General features: G+C 50.7%; 1 protein-coding gene across 2 annotated transcripts in view; it reads right to left on the reverse strand.

The window, feature by feature from the left end:
* The window catches only part of STAC (SH3 and cysteine rich domain), a 138,058-nt gene that overhangs the window by 70,297 nt on the left and 51,810 nt on the right, over positions 1–15,951 (reverse strand). Inside the window, exon 2 of one of the 2 annotated variants that reach the window (XM_043595806.1) lies at positions 11,287–11,533. In XM_043595806.1, coding sequence (XP_043451741.1) covers positions 11,287–11,533 — 247 coding nt within the window. Of the gene's footprint in view, positions 1–11,286; positions 11,567–15,951 lie in introns of both variants that reach the window. The other variant, XM_043595805.1, reaches the window with a different exon arrangement.

The raw sequence follows: 15,951 nt of genomic DNA on the forward strand, positions 1-15,951 counted from the left end.
CCTCTGGCTTCCTGACTTCCTCAAACTGGCCCCGAAACGGGGTTCAGCTATTCTCCCAACAGTGATCTGGCTTCAGGACATCCCAGTCGGGTCACCTGGATGGGGGTGGGGGGATAGCTTGGGAAGGCCCGTGAGAGCATCGTGAGAGGCCCGTTAAACCCACCTTGTCCACTGCACGCCATGGTCTGTCATGGAAGGAGGCCCAAGGGGTCTTTAGCTTAAAGTGGGAGGGGCTCCTTGTCAATTCTTCCAGTTTCTAGATACCTTCTCTCTCATTTCCTTTGCTACCTCCCAGGCTCCCCACCTGAATGAATGAAGACGTCAGACATCAGCACAGGGCCGGGCACACAGTGGGTGCTCAATCAAAACGGAAGAATGGGTGGGGAATACAGGGAAGCGGGGAATGGAACGTCACCATCCAAGCCCTTGTGAGAGGTACTACCAGACAGGAACTGCCACCCCGGATGATCCAATTATTGTCATAGGGCAGCCGTTTCCAGATCTTTAGATTTCACGGACTAATAGAAACGGGGAGAGCCAGCCACTAGCCGCAGTGAAAGCAGACTGGTCAGGGAGACAAAGCCATAGGACACGGCTGAGGGATATCTGCAGAAACTGTGAGAAACCCTGAGTTGCTCTTCGGTCGGCCCCAATCTGCAAGAGGTTTATTAGCCAAGCAAGTGGCCCCGTGGCCACTCACTCCTGTATGCCTTTGGTACTGAAAATACACACCGGGCAACTGAGACACAAAACAAAAACAGAGCTTAAGAGTGGGGACGTTAGGGGGCGCCTGGGTGGCGCAGTCGGTTAAGCGTCCGGCTTCAGCCAGGTCACGATCTCGCGGTCCGGGAGTTCGAGCCCCGCGTCGGGCTCTGGGCTGATGGCTCCCCCGTTCATGCTCTGTCTCTCTCTGTCCCAAAAATAAATAAAAAACGTTGGAAAAAAAAATTAAAAAAAAAAAGAGTGGAGACGTTATGTAATAGAACAGATAGTAAATACTGAAATCAGTTACAATTAGAACCGTCTAAATAGATGTATAATCTTATTATAAGGTGTGCATATATCTTTTTTTTTTTTTTTTCAACGTTTATTTATTTTTGGGACAGAGAGAGACAGAGCATGAACGGGGGAGGGGCAGAGAGAGAGGGAGTCACAGAATCGGAAACAGGCTCCAGGCTCTGAGCCATCAGCCCAGAGCCCGACGCGGGGCCCGAACTCACGGACCGCGAGATCGTGACCTGGCTGAAGCTGGACGCTTAACCGACTGCGCCACCCAGGCGCCCCTAAGGTGTGCATATATCTTAAGACTTACTCTCAAAGGTCTGACTTGCCAAACATTGGAGGTACAAGTAAAAGTCTGGATCGGCAAAAGGGACACACTTACTTGAGTCAGGATTAGAAATCTGGTAAGTTATCTGGAGTAACGGAGAAATCAAAATGCCATATGTATTTTCACCTTTTAGTAACCTGAGAGGCGAGGAAGAACGGTGTTTTGGGAAAACCTCAGAGGTAATCATTAGGACAAGAGTACATTACATATCTTCCCAAACACGGGAAGTTATAAAAGGAAAAGAACACACAAACCACACGACTAACACACACACACACACACACACACACACACACCCCAGAAGGAAACAGAAAGCACAATAGAAACTGTATAGTAAAAGACAGAAGGAAAGCCAACTATTTCACTCAGAGCAATGAATGCGAATCCATAAATCTCTTTGAATTTGGAATAAAAATTCAAGTTGGGGAAAAAAAAAGAAGTCTGAAGTCCAATTATGCTGAGTTGCCAAAGCAGCACTTAGATAACGTGACAAAAAAAGGTTTAAAGTCACAGGTGGATAAAGGCAAATACACACAAAACGAAGTTGGGAGTTTTACCGTAATGGTGGGAATGCAGGACACGCGGGTTAAACAGGATGGGATGGCCTTGTACTTGTATGTGGCTATAATGCAAAATAAAGATATCCCTGTTATGACCCCCTTTGCGCCACCTTTGCGTTAAAATATGCAACAGAAAGGGGAAATGAAGAGAAATGTCACGGAGGAAGAAATAAGGCTTCTGCGTCAAGCTTCCTTTAGGGCAGGCTGAAGCCTTAATATACCTGGGGATAACTTTCAGAGGGATTAGGAATTTTCCATATCCTTTCTCTGCTTTGTTTTTAATTTACTTCTGTTTCTTTTATTTTTAAGTTTATTTATTTATCTTGAAAGAGAGAGAGGGCACGTGCACGCGGGGGGCAGAGAGAGAGAGAGAGAGGGAGAGAGAGAGAACCCCAAGCAGGATCTGCGCTGTCAGCACAGAGCCCCATGCTGGGCTCCATCCCACGAACCATGAGATCATGACCTGGGCCATAATCAAGAGTTGGGTGCCTAACCGACTGAGCCATCCAGGCGCTCCAATTCGCTTCTACGTCTGTTGGCGTACTTCAGGGCAGACTGGTTTTTTCCCACCCACTAATTAGCATTTTCTAAAACCTCCGTGCGTGCAATGTGTGTGCTACCTGCTATGGGAACAGGCACATCAGGGAGACTCATGTCTTCAAGCGGCTCACCAAAGTCTAGGCTGTTTGAGGAACGGTATGAACGTTCAGGGAAGTAGGTGGCCACCAAGGAACTCGAGAAAGCACTGTAACTGGGTCTTCGCAGATCTCGGAATGGGACAGATGGAGAGGTGGAGCAGGAAAGATGTTCCACAAGGAAAGACAAAACGCCAGCACACTGAAAACGGGCTCCCAAACCACGATCGGGACCGTCCCCAGGGAGCAGGATGTCTGAGGGAGGGGGGCTGGTCGAGGATCTTTCATTTTCGAGGCAATGACGTGTAGCTCCCACGAGATGCCCCAGAGCCTAACACCAGCCCACACCCCCCGGTTGCCTCCACGTCTGCGTGAGACTCCCAGAAACCTCCTTCCTTGGAGCCCACCAGCATCCACGGCTGTTCAATCTCCCCTGGAAGGAGTGTGGATTATTTTTTCTTGTAAGTCGTTTCCTGTGAGAGATGGCTTAGCACGTGGCAGCAGGCATCGCATTTTGGGAAACCGACGGAAGACGGCAGAAGTGTTCTCTGCCCCTTTAGTTGAAAGGCGCGGAGTCCAATGCTCTCTGAGAACATTGGCCCTGAACTGGAGTCTTGGGAACTCTTGAATGAATTTGCCTTTGTGAGCACTGAGAGGGCTTTCTGAACTGAGATACAAGCCCCACACTCTTCAACAGCAGCCAAGTGGAATCGGGGAAAAGTAGGTGTTGGGATAGAGCACTCCGTGGTTATAATCCCTCTGTTCCACTGCCTGTTCTCCACTGATAAGGCTCGGGAGCTTCCAGCATCGCAGGACTTCAGAATGCTAACGCGGGCTCCGAATATCCAGAGGGAGCACAGTGCACAGCGTTTTCCAAACGTACACTTTATTGGGGGAAAATCTGCCCCCTCCCCAAATCTGCGGAGCTCGCTTCTGGAGTTATTTTTAGAAGCTCTTCCCTTCGGTGTCTTTCATCATTGCGGACTTGAGAACCCCGAGCGAGTTTAAACCCTCTTCTGGATGGGATCTCTTCAGCTCCTGGAGGACCCTGATCGTGCTCCCCGAAGGCTTCTCCAGGCCAAACACAGCCACGCCCTGCGAACATTCCTCATCTGGTAGAGTCACCATCTCCACACCCCACCTGTGCTCCGTATTTTTTCAGTCAAATACGCCACCAGCATGAACACGATTCTCTCAAGGGGGCCGGAGGAGCAAAGAATACAAAGAAATGACCTGTGTCGGACCGGGCGTTATATTGCAAGGTTGTCCTCTGGTAAAAAAAAAAAGTAGCAGTTACATTAGTGCTACTTGGAAGCAGTGAAGACACCAGAGGAGAAGGATCCCGTTGGACAAAGCACCGAGGTCTCCGTACTGGATTTTAAGACGGACACGTACCATGACCCAAAAGAAAGCAATCTACATGAAACTTAAGAAAAAGGTCCTAGAGAGTGTTTGTGATTTTTCTCATTTAGAAGCTGTACAGCTGCTAAAACAATCGTCTGGTCAACCGACTGATGACAGCTCCGAGGTTTCATTCTATTCTGAGAACACACAGATGTGACATTTGCTTTTCCATATTCCCCTTGATTTCTGTTTTGGCCTTTCCCATCAAGAGACGACTTCACTGGTGAGTCAACACTGTCTTGTCTTTTTAGCTTTATGTACAAATGTATATGCGTCTGTGTGTGTGTGTGTGTGTGTGTGTGTGTAGTTTTTTCTTCCATTCAACGTTTGGTTAATATTTTATGGCTGTTTTTGAGCAATCAGATGACGTCAGGACAGGTCAGGAAACAATTAAACTAATGGTCAAACGAGCATTAGCAGACAGGTCTTGGACTCCTGTCATGCAAGATATCCTCATGTTATAATGTTACCATGTGACCATTCATTCTGATGGTAACACGGTGTTATAGGTACATCAAGGCCACGGTCCATCTGCATTTTATATTCATTCGTAGTGGAGGACGCTTTTATATTGCATCCAAGATTACAGACGTAGGGATGCTGTGAGTGCCTTGTCCAGATCTGAGTTCTTTCTCCTGCCGATGCTGTGACTGTTCGGTCTGAAGCCAACTCTGACTGAGAGCACGCCCCTGCCCTGCCTCTTCTGCGCAGGGCAGCAGAATCCGAATCCCTTCTCCTGAGGGCACGCTCCACAAGAAACCACTCTCACAAGAATCTCTACCTCAGGTCCAGTCCTAGGGCTGCTCACCTAAAACAAAGCCAGAGTTATTTTCCCCGGCGGTCGCCACTCGGACGGTTTGAAGGTGAACGATTCTTTGAGCAGTGACTGTATAAGCAACTTGATATGTCAAGCACAGACATCCGGCTGTTTTGCTAAATATGTGTTTAGGAAATATGAGCCCACTGAATAGGCTGTCTTCTAAGTGGATGCCGACTAAGAACATTTAGTTAATTAAAAAATAGTTTGGGAAACAAGGCATGTGACAGTCAACAGGAGAATGGAGTCCTTTGGAAGAAAAACCTCTTTAACTGATGGAGTGGACTCGTGCATTGAGATAGTTATGGCGATAGGTTAGATATGGTGATAGTTATTTTGACTTGTTCAAGTCTCTGAAATTTCAATGAGAGGCAGATTACCGCAAGCAGACTCAATGCTCTCCCAAAATGAGGGTGCTGTTGATGGAATACATTTAAGTTGATACACGATGCAGAGGAGTCCCCACCCCTCATGCCCATGGCCAAAGCCTGAGGGTGGCCAGAGTCGATCCGCTTGGTGGGGAAAAGATGTCCATTAAACCAAGAGGATTCTCCCAGTCTAAGGCTGGGTCATCAGTCTTCTTGACTCAAAGGCTGGGAAAGTCAGCACTGGGGCTGAGGTACACCTACCTATTTCTCTTATGTCCCATGAAAGGTTGGGTTGACCGCCTTTGGCTTGCAGAGCTGACCCATTTTTCTAGAAGGGGACAGCCTAAGGAGGTGATCGTAAAAGGTAGCCATGTCCTGGAGGCAAGATCAGACTGGCAGAAGGGCCTGCCACAGTGCCTGCTCAACCCCAGGGTCTGTGTGCCACATTTGCAGGGGAGGTGCAAATCTGAGGACAAGGGCAAAGCTGGCGACTGGGAATGAGCCATAGAGTGAAAGAGCTGAGGAAATTAGCAACATACGGGTGGGGTCCTGGTTTACTTTCACTGGTAGACGAAAATGTGTAGCCTTCCCAGCTTTAGGGCACAGACAGTCAGGCAAGGAACAAATGTGACACCGTGTCAACCCAATGAGTGTTCATTCCAAATTAGAAATCCTAGACAGTGAGAATGCCAGGTTCCTTTTACTTTTTATTTTTTGTAAGAGTTTTCATTTATTTTGAGAGAGAGAGAATGAGAGAGCAGGGGAGGAGCAGAGAGAAGGGGAGAGAGAGAGAGAGAGAGAGAGAGAGAGAGAGAGAATTCCAAGCAGGCTCCATGGTGTCAGCATGGAGCCCCCCGTGGGGATCAAACTCATGAACCATGAGATCATGACCTGAGCCAAAACCAAGAGTTGGATGCTTAACTGACCGAGCCATCCAGGCGCCCCAGATTCCTTTTGTTTTTAAACAAACATCCATCAGCTGGAAAACCTCACAAATGAGATTTGACTGTTCCTGGCCATCACGATGTAGCCTTTGGTTCTCAGTTGAAAGGAAAAAAAAACCTGCTCTAATACGTTTTCTGAAATGTCACTCTCAGGAGATAGCAGCAGATAGTCTTTCCCTGGAATCTGGGATATGAGAATGACCTGTGGCTGGAAGGAAGCGAATCTTCAGATGATACATGTAGAGACAGGAGGCTAAGTCTGAAGAGTAAGGAAAGAGAAAGGGGGCAGATGGACTGTGCACTGTGACCCCAGACTAGTGTGCTCCGTGCCTCGTCTCAGGAAGTGAGAACATTTGCCAGCCTCTGCTTCACATAGCTTCCTCTCCTCACCTCCCTCCTCGGCCACCTCCCTTTCCCCCTTCTTCCTGCCTCAAATTGCTTCTCTCATTCTCTTCCTCTTTCGTAGAAGGAGCCTGCCTTCTTTACTTCGCTTTCATCTTGGAAAAGAGCAGTGTGCCTTGATGATGATTTCTTTAGATGTTCATTTATTTTATTTTTGAGAGAGAGAGAGAGAGCGAGCGAGCACAACCAGAAGAGGGGCAGAAAGAGAGGGCGAGAGAGAATCCCAAGCAGGCTCTGTGCTGTCAGCGCAGAGCCTGAGGTTGGGCTGAATCTCACGAACTGTGAGATCATGACCTGAACGGAAACCAAGAGGAGGACGCTTCACCGACTGAGCCACCAGGCACCCCTCTGTCTTTTTCAAGATAAAATGGCAGCTACAATATAAATTTAATTCTAATAAAGGAAAAGTACAGTAAGAATTCTCTTCAGCACGGGGCACATCTCTTGGTGATTTTCAAGATGGGAGTCCTTCAAAATTGTTGCTGTACTTGAGAAGTACCTAAATCGTCCCTTAGCGTATTGATTGTGACATTCTTCAGAGGCAAACTCATTTCTGTTACTCATTTTCAAAACACATGTTCCTTTGTCTTTTCACACTTGTCACAGTGAGATTTAAGCTAGAGACACAGCATCACCCATTTAAGGGTTATGAATAGCACTGCCTTGAAAAGGCCTGGTGCAAATTTGTGTGGAATTCAAAGTGATGCATTGGACTTGGAAGAATGTCAGGCAGACGCGCAGACTAGGTTGGAGGCCAAGTTTCCTGTGTCCTGAGCATGGAACATGAGACCCTCTCCCACCATGCTCACAGTCAGATCCAAATCATCGCTTCCAGATGGAGAAATGGAATGGAAGGGTGGTACAGCACCCAAGACTCGTGCAGTCTACCAAACAAAAGAGGTTCAGTAATCAAGAGGCCACCCTAAGTAAGCACGGAGGAAGATTGGATTATGGGCCCCATTCTTCCCCCATCCCTGTACCTGTGCCTCTGGCCAGGTGGCTCTGAAGTCCCTGCCACTAGAGGCTGAGAGCATTTCTCCATTCCTTGGTGTGGGCTGGGTCCACGCTCTGGTGGAATGCCACCAATCCAAGGCTTTAAGAAACTTTGTATGCCTCCACTTGTCCTCACCATGAGGAGAGCACAACCTGTCTGGCCCACTCGTCCAAGGAAGGGGTAGGAGAAGAAGAAAAGCATATGCGAGGCAGCCAAACCCCAGCTGATCTCAAGATGCCTGAGTAAGAGTCAAAGAAGGCTACTCCAAGTGTTGGAGTTTGAGAGGACTTGTTTGTTACACAGCGTTACTGAGAACCCCCTGAGTGATACAAGCGTTGCTCTGAAATGTGGCTTGTTCTAAGGAAGAACATGAATAATGGTGGCTAGAAAATGAGAGTGTGAATGGATAATGGTCCTCTGAAGATGAGGACAGCCCTGTGTGTCTGTTTGCAAGACGGGAAGATGTTCCTCCCCATTCTGAACATCCCACTCCTTAACCGGGTCTCGGCCAAGCGTGAAGGGAAATGTAGAATCCTGCCTTCCTGGCCACATTGGAAACCACTGACAGGTCCGAGCTCGGCGATGACAGACGTGGGCTTCTTCGGGAAGCTCAGACATTTCAAATCTCATTATGAAGACTATCAGATAGATAAGGAAGTAAGAAAAGACTTTCGGATGACCACCGCCTGACAGACGTTAAGCTACTCAGCAGTCACAAGGGAAGCCATTCATTCACAGGTCAAGTGCCTGGGGTAACTGGGTTATAGCCTCACTGAAACTTGCCTTTTAACTTTGCTCCTTGCTCCCAACCCTTTCCTCTAAAGCCGCATAGCATGAGTCTCTTGACTCTCCCAACATGGTACTTTAAAACACAGCTGCACATCCCAAGTCTCGTACACACCAAACTCCCAAAGCTTCCTTATGATTTTGTTTGGATGCACCGCTCACCATTCTGATCACTCGTGTAGACACCCACTTGCTTGTCCATCTCCCTTATAAAATATGAAATGGAGAATTAGAGACAATCCTTGATGTGAACCTAAAACACTGCCATGTAGATGAGGGGCTTCTTAACGGGTGGATGTTATTTTTCCAACTACTTATGCCTATTAAGCTTAACTTTTTTCTGTAAAACGAATTTGGCTTATCCTGTGAATAGATTTCTCTGCTTCAGGAGAGTAATGACTATTTTCTCCTCTGATGATACTACCAACTCCAATGGGCTCCCTTTACGGAGAACCTTCTAGATGCCTGGTGCTTCCCATCTGCCAGCTCATGAATCCATTCAAAACCCTGAGGTTTTCATAGCTGCATAGAATGAGGACACAGGTTCAGAGAAGGTGAGTCACTGGCACTAGGTCACACGGCTGCATGGGGTTCAACTTCAGGCTGATTCCATGAACGGAGTCTTTCTACTATCCTCATCCCCTCACCTCACTTTATCTGGGAAGGGAAAGGCTAATTATGTCATGGGAATAGGCATGACATACGGGTCAGCGTTCTCCCCATTCTGTGCACTGACCAGAAAGGCGTCTCTTTGCCCACTCCAAATGAAAATGGCCTCTCACTATGCGACACGACAAAGCCATCGGCTGGAGTACGACAATCACATGACTGGCCTCAGAACCCGGATGGAAAGGAACCAACAGAGGCCAGTCTTGTGATCTTCAACCAAAGTTTTCTTCTATGATTGTGGTGGACACTGCTGATGCCTTGCCCAGATACCCCTACCGGGTGTCCGGGGGCAGACGAACGGCCTCCCAGAGGTGTCTCCCTCCTTCCCCAGAACCTGTGACCATGTTACGTTACATGGCAAGGGGAAATCAAGGTTACAGACGGAAGGAAGGCCGCCAGTCAGGTGGCCTTGAGACGGAAGGATCATCCAGATGGGTGCAAGAGGGACAGTGAGGACCAAGGAGACGGCAGTGTGAGAAAGATGTACCTGCCATCATAACTCTGAACACAGAAGGGGCCACAGGCCAAGGTGTGGACAGCCTATCAAAGCTGGAGAAGGCAAGGACATACACCCTCCCCTAGAACCTCCAGAAAGAAACGTATCTCCCGACCCCTTGGTTTTAGCCCGCTGAGACCCACCGCGGACTTTCAACCTCCAGAACTATAAGACAGTGACTCTGTGTTGTTTTAACCTCCTAGATTTGTGATAATCGGTGACAGCAGCGAAAAGCCCCGACTGCTCCGGAGACGCGTGTGCTGGCTCCCGATGGCTCACAGCGACCCCTTTCTCCAGACAACTGCCTTCAACGGAGCATGAACCACTGGACCCAGCGGGTTAAGAAAGGGCCTCCACCAGGGGAGGAGGGAGGGGCCACTGCCAGCAGGATACAAAAGGCTGGCCTCCAGGAAGGCCTGGCTGTGTAACCCTGGAGCCAGACTCCCGCCAGGCGGGGACCGCTTCCTTATTTAGCGACTTCCCTGCCCCATCTGCTTCCTCCCTCCCCCTTCTCCCCCGAGTGCCCCCTCAACAGATCCCAGAGGTCTAACTCCCCTCTGGGGCTCTGCTTCTAGGGAATGTGACCTGAGGCAACCATCACCCTCAGAAGGGATGCCAGCCTGTAGGAAATTGGCGCTGGAGGGACACGGCAGGGCCGGACAGAAGTGCCTGTGTCAGGGTAGGAGCGCTGGGCCATGAGGCTAGAGAACAAACCAGCTTTTGCCTGGGACCTCGCTGGGCCCCGGGCCCGGCTTGCGAGTCTGAGGTTCTGGACCTTAACAGCGTCCCTCCCTGAAACGTTCGTGGCCAAGCCCAACTCTGAAGCATCTAGGACGTCAACGAGCGGGAGCAGATCTCCCACACCTGTTGGCCTCAGAGTACTTAGGGCACCCCACGAATTGGCCCAGCGACACCTCTGGAGGGTCAGGGGCATCTCAGGAAGACGGTGCACAACTGGATCGGCCCTGCATCTTTCATTTTCGGCTTCGCTTCCATTTGGGATGACCTCTCCCTTCTCCTAGCGGGGGGATGGTGGCGGGGGGGACATCCTCGGACCCCCTGAGAGCAGACACAGGCCTGTCTCCTTGCTCTTTCTTCCTGTTCTGCGGTGACGGGTCAATTACCAGGGTATACTGCTGCTCTCGAAACAACGGGCTCAAGTTCACTCTGAATCCCACCCGAACTGCCTGTAGCTGGGACGTTTTGGGGGGTCCTTCCTGTCATCTGGGCACACCCCATAAGACTCTCAGGCTGCCACCACGAGCGGGTCCGTGCCAGGCACAGAGACGTAATGGTGGCTAATTCACCTTTCCCGCCCCGTTCAGTGCCTCCCCCAGAATCATCCCCCCCACACCTGCCCGTCTGGCTCATCCGCTTGTAATTCACCAAGCAACAGACCCCCCTCCCCAGGCTGCCCAGACACACGTCGCTGTGCGCCCTGGAGCGGATGCTGTGATGTGTCACTCGGGCCCCCCTGCAGAATTCCACGCCCAAGCGTCCCACCGATTCCCTCTCTGCTAACTGCCCTTGGCTGAAAAGAGCTGCTCCGTTCAGATCATGCCCCCTCCCAAGGGCTGCCCGTACGCAGTGAGAGGTGAGGCAGGGGCACCAAGTCCCGGACCTCCAGCCTCCAAGCAGACGACCGTACAGGGCTCCCCGGGGACCCGGCCCAAATTGCACCTGCTTCACCATCCAATGCCTCCCTCTGCCCCATCCTGCCTCCCTTCCCTTTGCCCAGCTATCGATCCCCCAAACAACCTGCCCTCGTGCACGCCTCTGAGGCTCGGAACCCGTCCTGGAACCCGGACCCGGGCCGCACCGCTCTCACCGGCCTGTCCGGCGGGCGTGGGGACCTGGAGGTGGGGGTGGGGGAGGCCTTACCCACGATCATGTGGTTGCACACATCGCAGAAGGTGGGCTTCTTGAAGATGTGCTCCTGAAAGGCGTGGGCCTTGCCGCCAGCCCCGGGGTGCAGGGCGGCCCTGGTGGGTGTGGACGTCAGGCTTCCGGGCGCAGGGAGCGGGCTGGAGCTGGGGCTGACCTCGGCCAGCATGTCCCCCTGCAGCTTCACGTCGCTGTTGGTTCGCTGGAAGAAGTTGTCGGCGCTTTTGCTCCGTAAACTCTTGGTCTTGAAAGAAAGTGATCGTTTTAGTTTCTGGAGCTGCAATGCAATGACAGAACACGCTCTTACGATCGATCATGCAGACTCAGGCTGCGGGGGTGAGGTCGGCTGCAGACGCTTGTGCCATCCCGCCCCCCCACCCCCACCCCGGGACACCCTCGGACCCAAGGAGGCTCATGTGCGTCCCCGCGTGGGTGGGGTGAGGTCAGGGCCTGGAGGGAGTTGGCCCGCTCTCTCCCCGCCCCCTCCCGAGCCAGAAGACCCAAAGAGCACGCACGGCGCCTGTGCTTCTGCCCCTGCTCCTGGAGGTCCCACCAGCGTGCCATCAGAACGTCCCGTGACGCTGGACTTTTGACACCACCCGCCTTCTGAATTTGAATCCCTGGAACGACTAAGCGTTCGACCTTCTGGGCTCGGTGGCCGCGTCTGCGATGCCAGGACCTCTGCTGGATGTTCTCTCTTATGGTCACTTAGCAGCCACCCATCTCTATACACAGCAGAGCAAGAGAGGCCGCTGCGTGACTGGGAATCCACGTGGCCAAAGTGTCCACAGAACACGAACTAGAAACTCTCAAGCCTGCGTGGGTCTGAAGCGTACAGACGGGTAATCTGGGCGTGTGCGTGGGATTATCTGCCTGACCTTCTCTGCTCTTCTCCCCGCTTTGCTGCTGGGGTTTGGCCATGGCAAACGGGATCGTTTTTCCTTTGCCCTCGGAATTGGAATTACGAAGGGTTAAAACGTGGGTTTGGCAAAGCCTTAATTTCCGAACGGTCTGGCTTTGGTCCGGTCTGTACCACCAATCTAGCCTTCACATTGGAGCCAGAAGGGTCTTTTGGAAACACAGATGTGAGCATGTGAGCCTGGGGGTCTTCGTGAAGTTTCTTGAAACTTCATGAAGTCTCGTTTGTTCTTAAATCTAAAGAGACGCTCCTTGTCATGGGCTCCAGGGACTGGCAGATTCTGGGTCCCCGTGACAGCTTGCACCAGCGTGTACCTTGCTCTGTCCATGGCAGCCACGGTGGCCTTTTAGAAGTCCGCGATATTTACTATGCTTTCTCCTCACTGTCCCTTTTGTGCAAGTGTTTCCCTTTCGCCCAAATAAGAGGAACGGAGCGCTTAGTGGCTGTGTGGTCTGCGAGAGGTCACTTTACCTAGAAGGTAGTTTCCTTTCGTAATTGGATGTCCATGGGGACTCTGCCTGTCGCCTGGAATTAATGTCTTTGACCCAAAGCTGCAGATAAAAAGGTGGTAAAGCACACTCGTCTAATAAGGCCCCCTGCAAGTGTGGTCAACCCCCCCAAGATGAGTTGATAAGCCCATGCTAAACCTAGTCACCTCTGCATCTCCCCTCCAACCTCTTCCATAGCAGATCAGGAAGATGTGGTCTTCGGTGCTTGGGGTAGACTGCAAAAACGCCCCAATTTTCTACCCTTCCCCTTCCCCATTCACCTCTGCAATGTGACTTTGCAGACCCACCAGTCCAAGGTAGCGTATCTCCTCACTCCTTGGATCTTGTTGGTTTGGGGAATTTGACCAAGAGAAGGTGGCAGAAACAGTTCCGAGCCAGTTCCGAGCCCAGACCTCAAGCTGCCTGGCATGCTCTGTCCTCCCTCTTGGAAACCAAACTACCATAGGAGCTAAGCCAGTCCCGCCTGAAGGATGATGACGGGCACACAGTCCCGTCACTTCCCATCACATGAGTAAGACCCCTGAAGCACAGCCACCCTGTTTCCCTGCGTGGAATAAAGAGTCTAGATGAGACCAGAAGAACCGTCGAGCTGAGTCCCATCCAAATCGCCAACCCACAGAACCATCAACTAAAGAGATGACCGGTGTTTGAAATCATTAGGTTGGGTGCCTATTGTGTGTAGACGGCAATACGTTGCTTCTTCCCACCTTCCTGGAATGTGGTGGGATTGTCATTCCTTGCCCAAGAGATGTTGGTTGTGGCTGTGTGAAGCCAGGGAGCCATCCAGGGAAGAGGCCTGCAGGGCCCTCTAGCGGAGCCCCACTAAGGCCAGCAATGAGGCATCATTAGCCAGAAAGTTCTGGCCAGAGAAGCAGCAACACCCTACATTAAAAGGTCCGAGACAGTGGGCCCTTTTCTCTACAGCCCAAACCCACCAGAGGAGCTAGAAACATCACAGGAGGAGGAGGAGAAGCTCACGAGTTATTTGGGAGTTGTTTGTTCTCGTACCATAACCTGGCCCATCCTGACTGATACAGGGGAGCAGGGCCGCGCGTCCTTGGGAGCCCTGCATTTATTGTGAAGAGGACCTTCCCTATCTAGCAAAACTAAGTGACATGGGGCATGAAAAGCACTCGCTGAAACAGCCACACCAAGGTGGGGACCCGGAAACCATAAAGGAGCAGAACAGACCCTTCCTCACTTCCGTTCCTTCCAGCTAGGAACTGGGCGGGTGCTGGAGGAAGGAGGGATTAAATAGATGGGACGAGAGTTTTATTTTAGACAGATTTTTAATAAATTCAAGTGACCAGGAAGTTAAGGAATCTGCCAAGATTTTCTCATGGGCTGTGGCAACCTAGGGCGACGGTGGTTTATCAGACTAAATTTCATCACATAGAAAAATAAAGTCTTTCTGTCTCCCCTTCCCTGTCCCCCTCGTGGAGTTCAGATGGTTCAATAAATGGGCTACTCTCACGGCTCCAAAACAGAACAATAGCACCCATTCTGATGATAATAATGGCACCTACCCTGAGGGCTTCACCAGGCGCCCCTTCTTTATCTTCCCAATCATCCAGAAGGCACTGCTGTTCTCCCCCTGGAGAAATGGCCCAGGGAGGTTAAGGGATTTGCCCGAGGTCACACAGCTCACAGGAGTCAAGACCAAGGTTCAGAATGAAATTTACCTGCCTCTAAACCCACCCTGTTTGCACTGCCAGTGATTGACAGGTGATGGAGGCGGATGAGGGAGAGTTACCCCTCACCCCCAGGGGGGATGGAACTACTCTTGGTGTACCTTTAGAATGGGAAGGGAGGTGAAGCAAAAAAGCACATGTACATTTTTGGGAGCTATTTCCTTTATTTTATGTCTTTCCAATTTTTCAGAAGTAGTAAGGGGGGGGGGAGGAATGCCTCTTTATCAAAGGGAGCATCAGACTCCCCTTTAAGGCTTCTCTAACAGACCGTGCGTCTCTTCCCTGCTAGGACAGGGAAGGTGATGGGGTGTTGCTTATGTACGTCCGGTCTGGTCTCCCTCCTGTGCTCACGTGCTTTATTTCTGCCCCCAGAACCTGCCAAATACGGTATTCCGTGTTCCCTGGAAGGTTAGCATGATGCCGAGACACCTGTAGCATTTTCCTTGTCCTGGGGGACGCGGCTGGAAATTGTGTCAGACTTTTCAGAGCCTGCCTGCCTGCAGAGCTGGAGAATTTGCCTCGGAAGCCAATGTGACAGCTCTTTTTCAAGTGGACAGCTTAAAAGAAATGCCTACAAGTTAAACAAAGTCTGAGCAGTGAGCTCAAAGGAACACACTTTCTCCAACTATTCCCAAGAGGAGAAGCCGGACGGGAATATATACAATGCAGAAATAGAAGCAAACCCTGATAATAGCGGGAATCACAAAATGATTAGCTTCCATGCCCCACTGCCACAGCCCGGGTCCTTTTATAATAATAATGGTTGAAGGAACAGATACTCTTTGCCATTTGCTAGAAACTGCTCTATATACTTTAATTCATGTTATTATCCTCGTGACGTGATGAGTAAGAGATCATTCACTGATTCAATAATTCATTCAAGGAATATCTATTGTGTCACTACGATGAGCCCGGCCCTGACCTTGGTTTTGCAGACACAGCAGCGTAAAAAAGTAAAATCCTTTCTCTTAAGGGTTTGAGGTCTAGTGGGTAGAAATAGAAAGTAAATAAATAATCAGAGATGTATGTAACAGCATTTGGGTAAGGATAAGAGCCATGAAGGAAACAGAAGTGGAGCCAGGCTTTAGGAGGTGACAAGGAAGGCTTCTCTGACTGGTGACACTGGAGCAGAGGCACACAAGAAGTGAAGTCATGAGGTACGGTGGAGAAGAGCGTTCTGGGTAGCGGGGGAAACCAAGGGCAAAGGCCCTGACAAGGTGGCTGTTTGAGGAATACCAGGGAGTCAGTGTGTCTGGGGCAGCAGGTGGAAAGAGAAAGAGGGCCGAGAGGTCAAGGGTCAGCTTCATGCTAGGCCTGGCAGGCCAGGGCAAGGGCCTTGGAACGTATCCTGAGGGTGACAGTATGAGCAGGGAAGTGACAAGGTGTGGCTTGAATTTCCAAAGGGTTACTCTGGCTGCTGTGTAGAAAACAGACTATAGGAGGCCAAGATGGAAGCTGGGAGACCAGTTAGAGACTCTTCCAATTATCCTGGGAGAATTACCTTTGGGTTGGCTTAGCAGAGTTACAGTACAACACGGTTGAA

This window comes from Prionailurus bengalensis, chromosome C2 (assembly GCF_016509475.1).
Source record: "Prionailurus bengalensis isolate Pbe53 chromosome C2, Fcat_Pben_1.1_paternal_pri, whole genome shotgun sequence".
Lineage (NCBI taxonomy): Eukaryota > Metazoa > Chordata > Mammalia > Carnivora > Felidae > Prionailurus > Prionailurus bengalensis.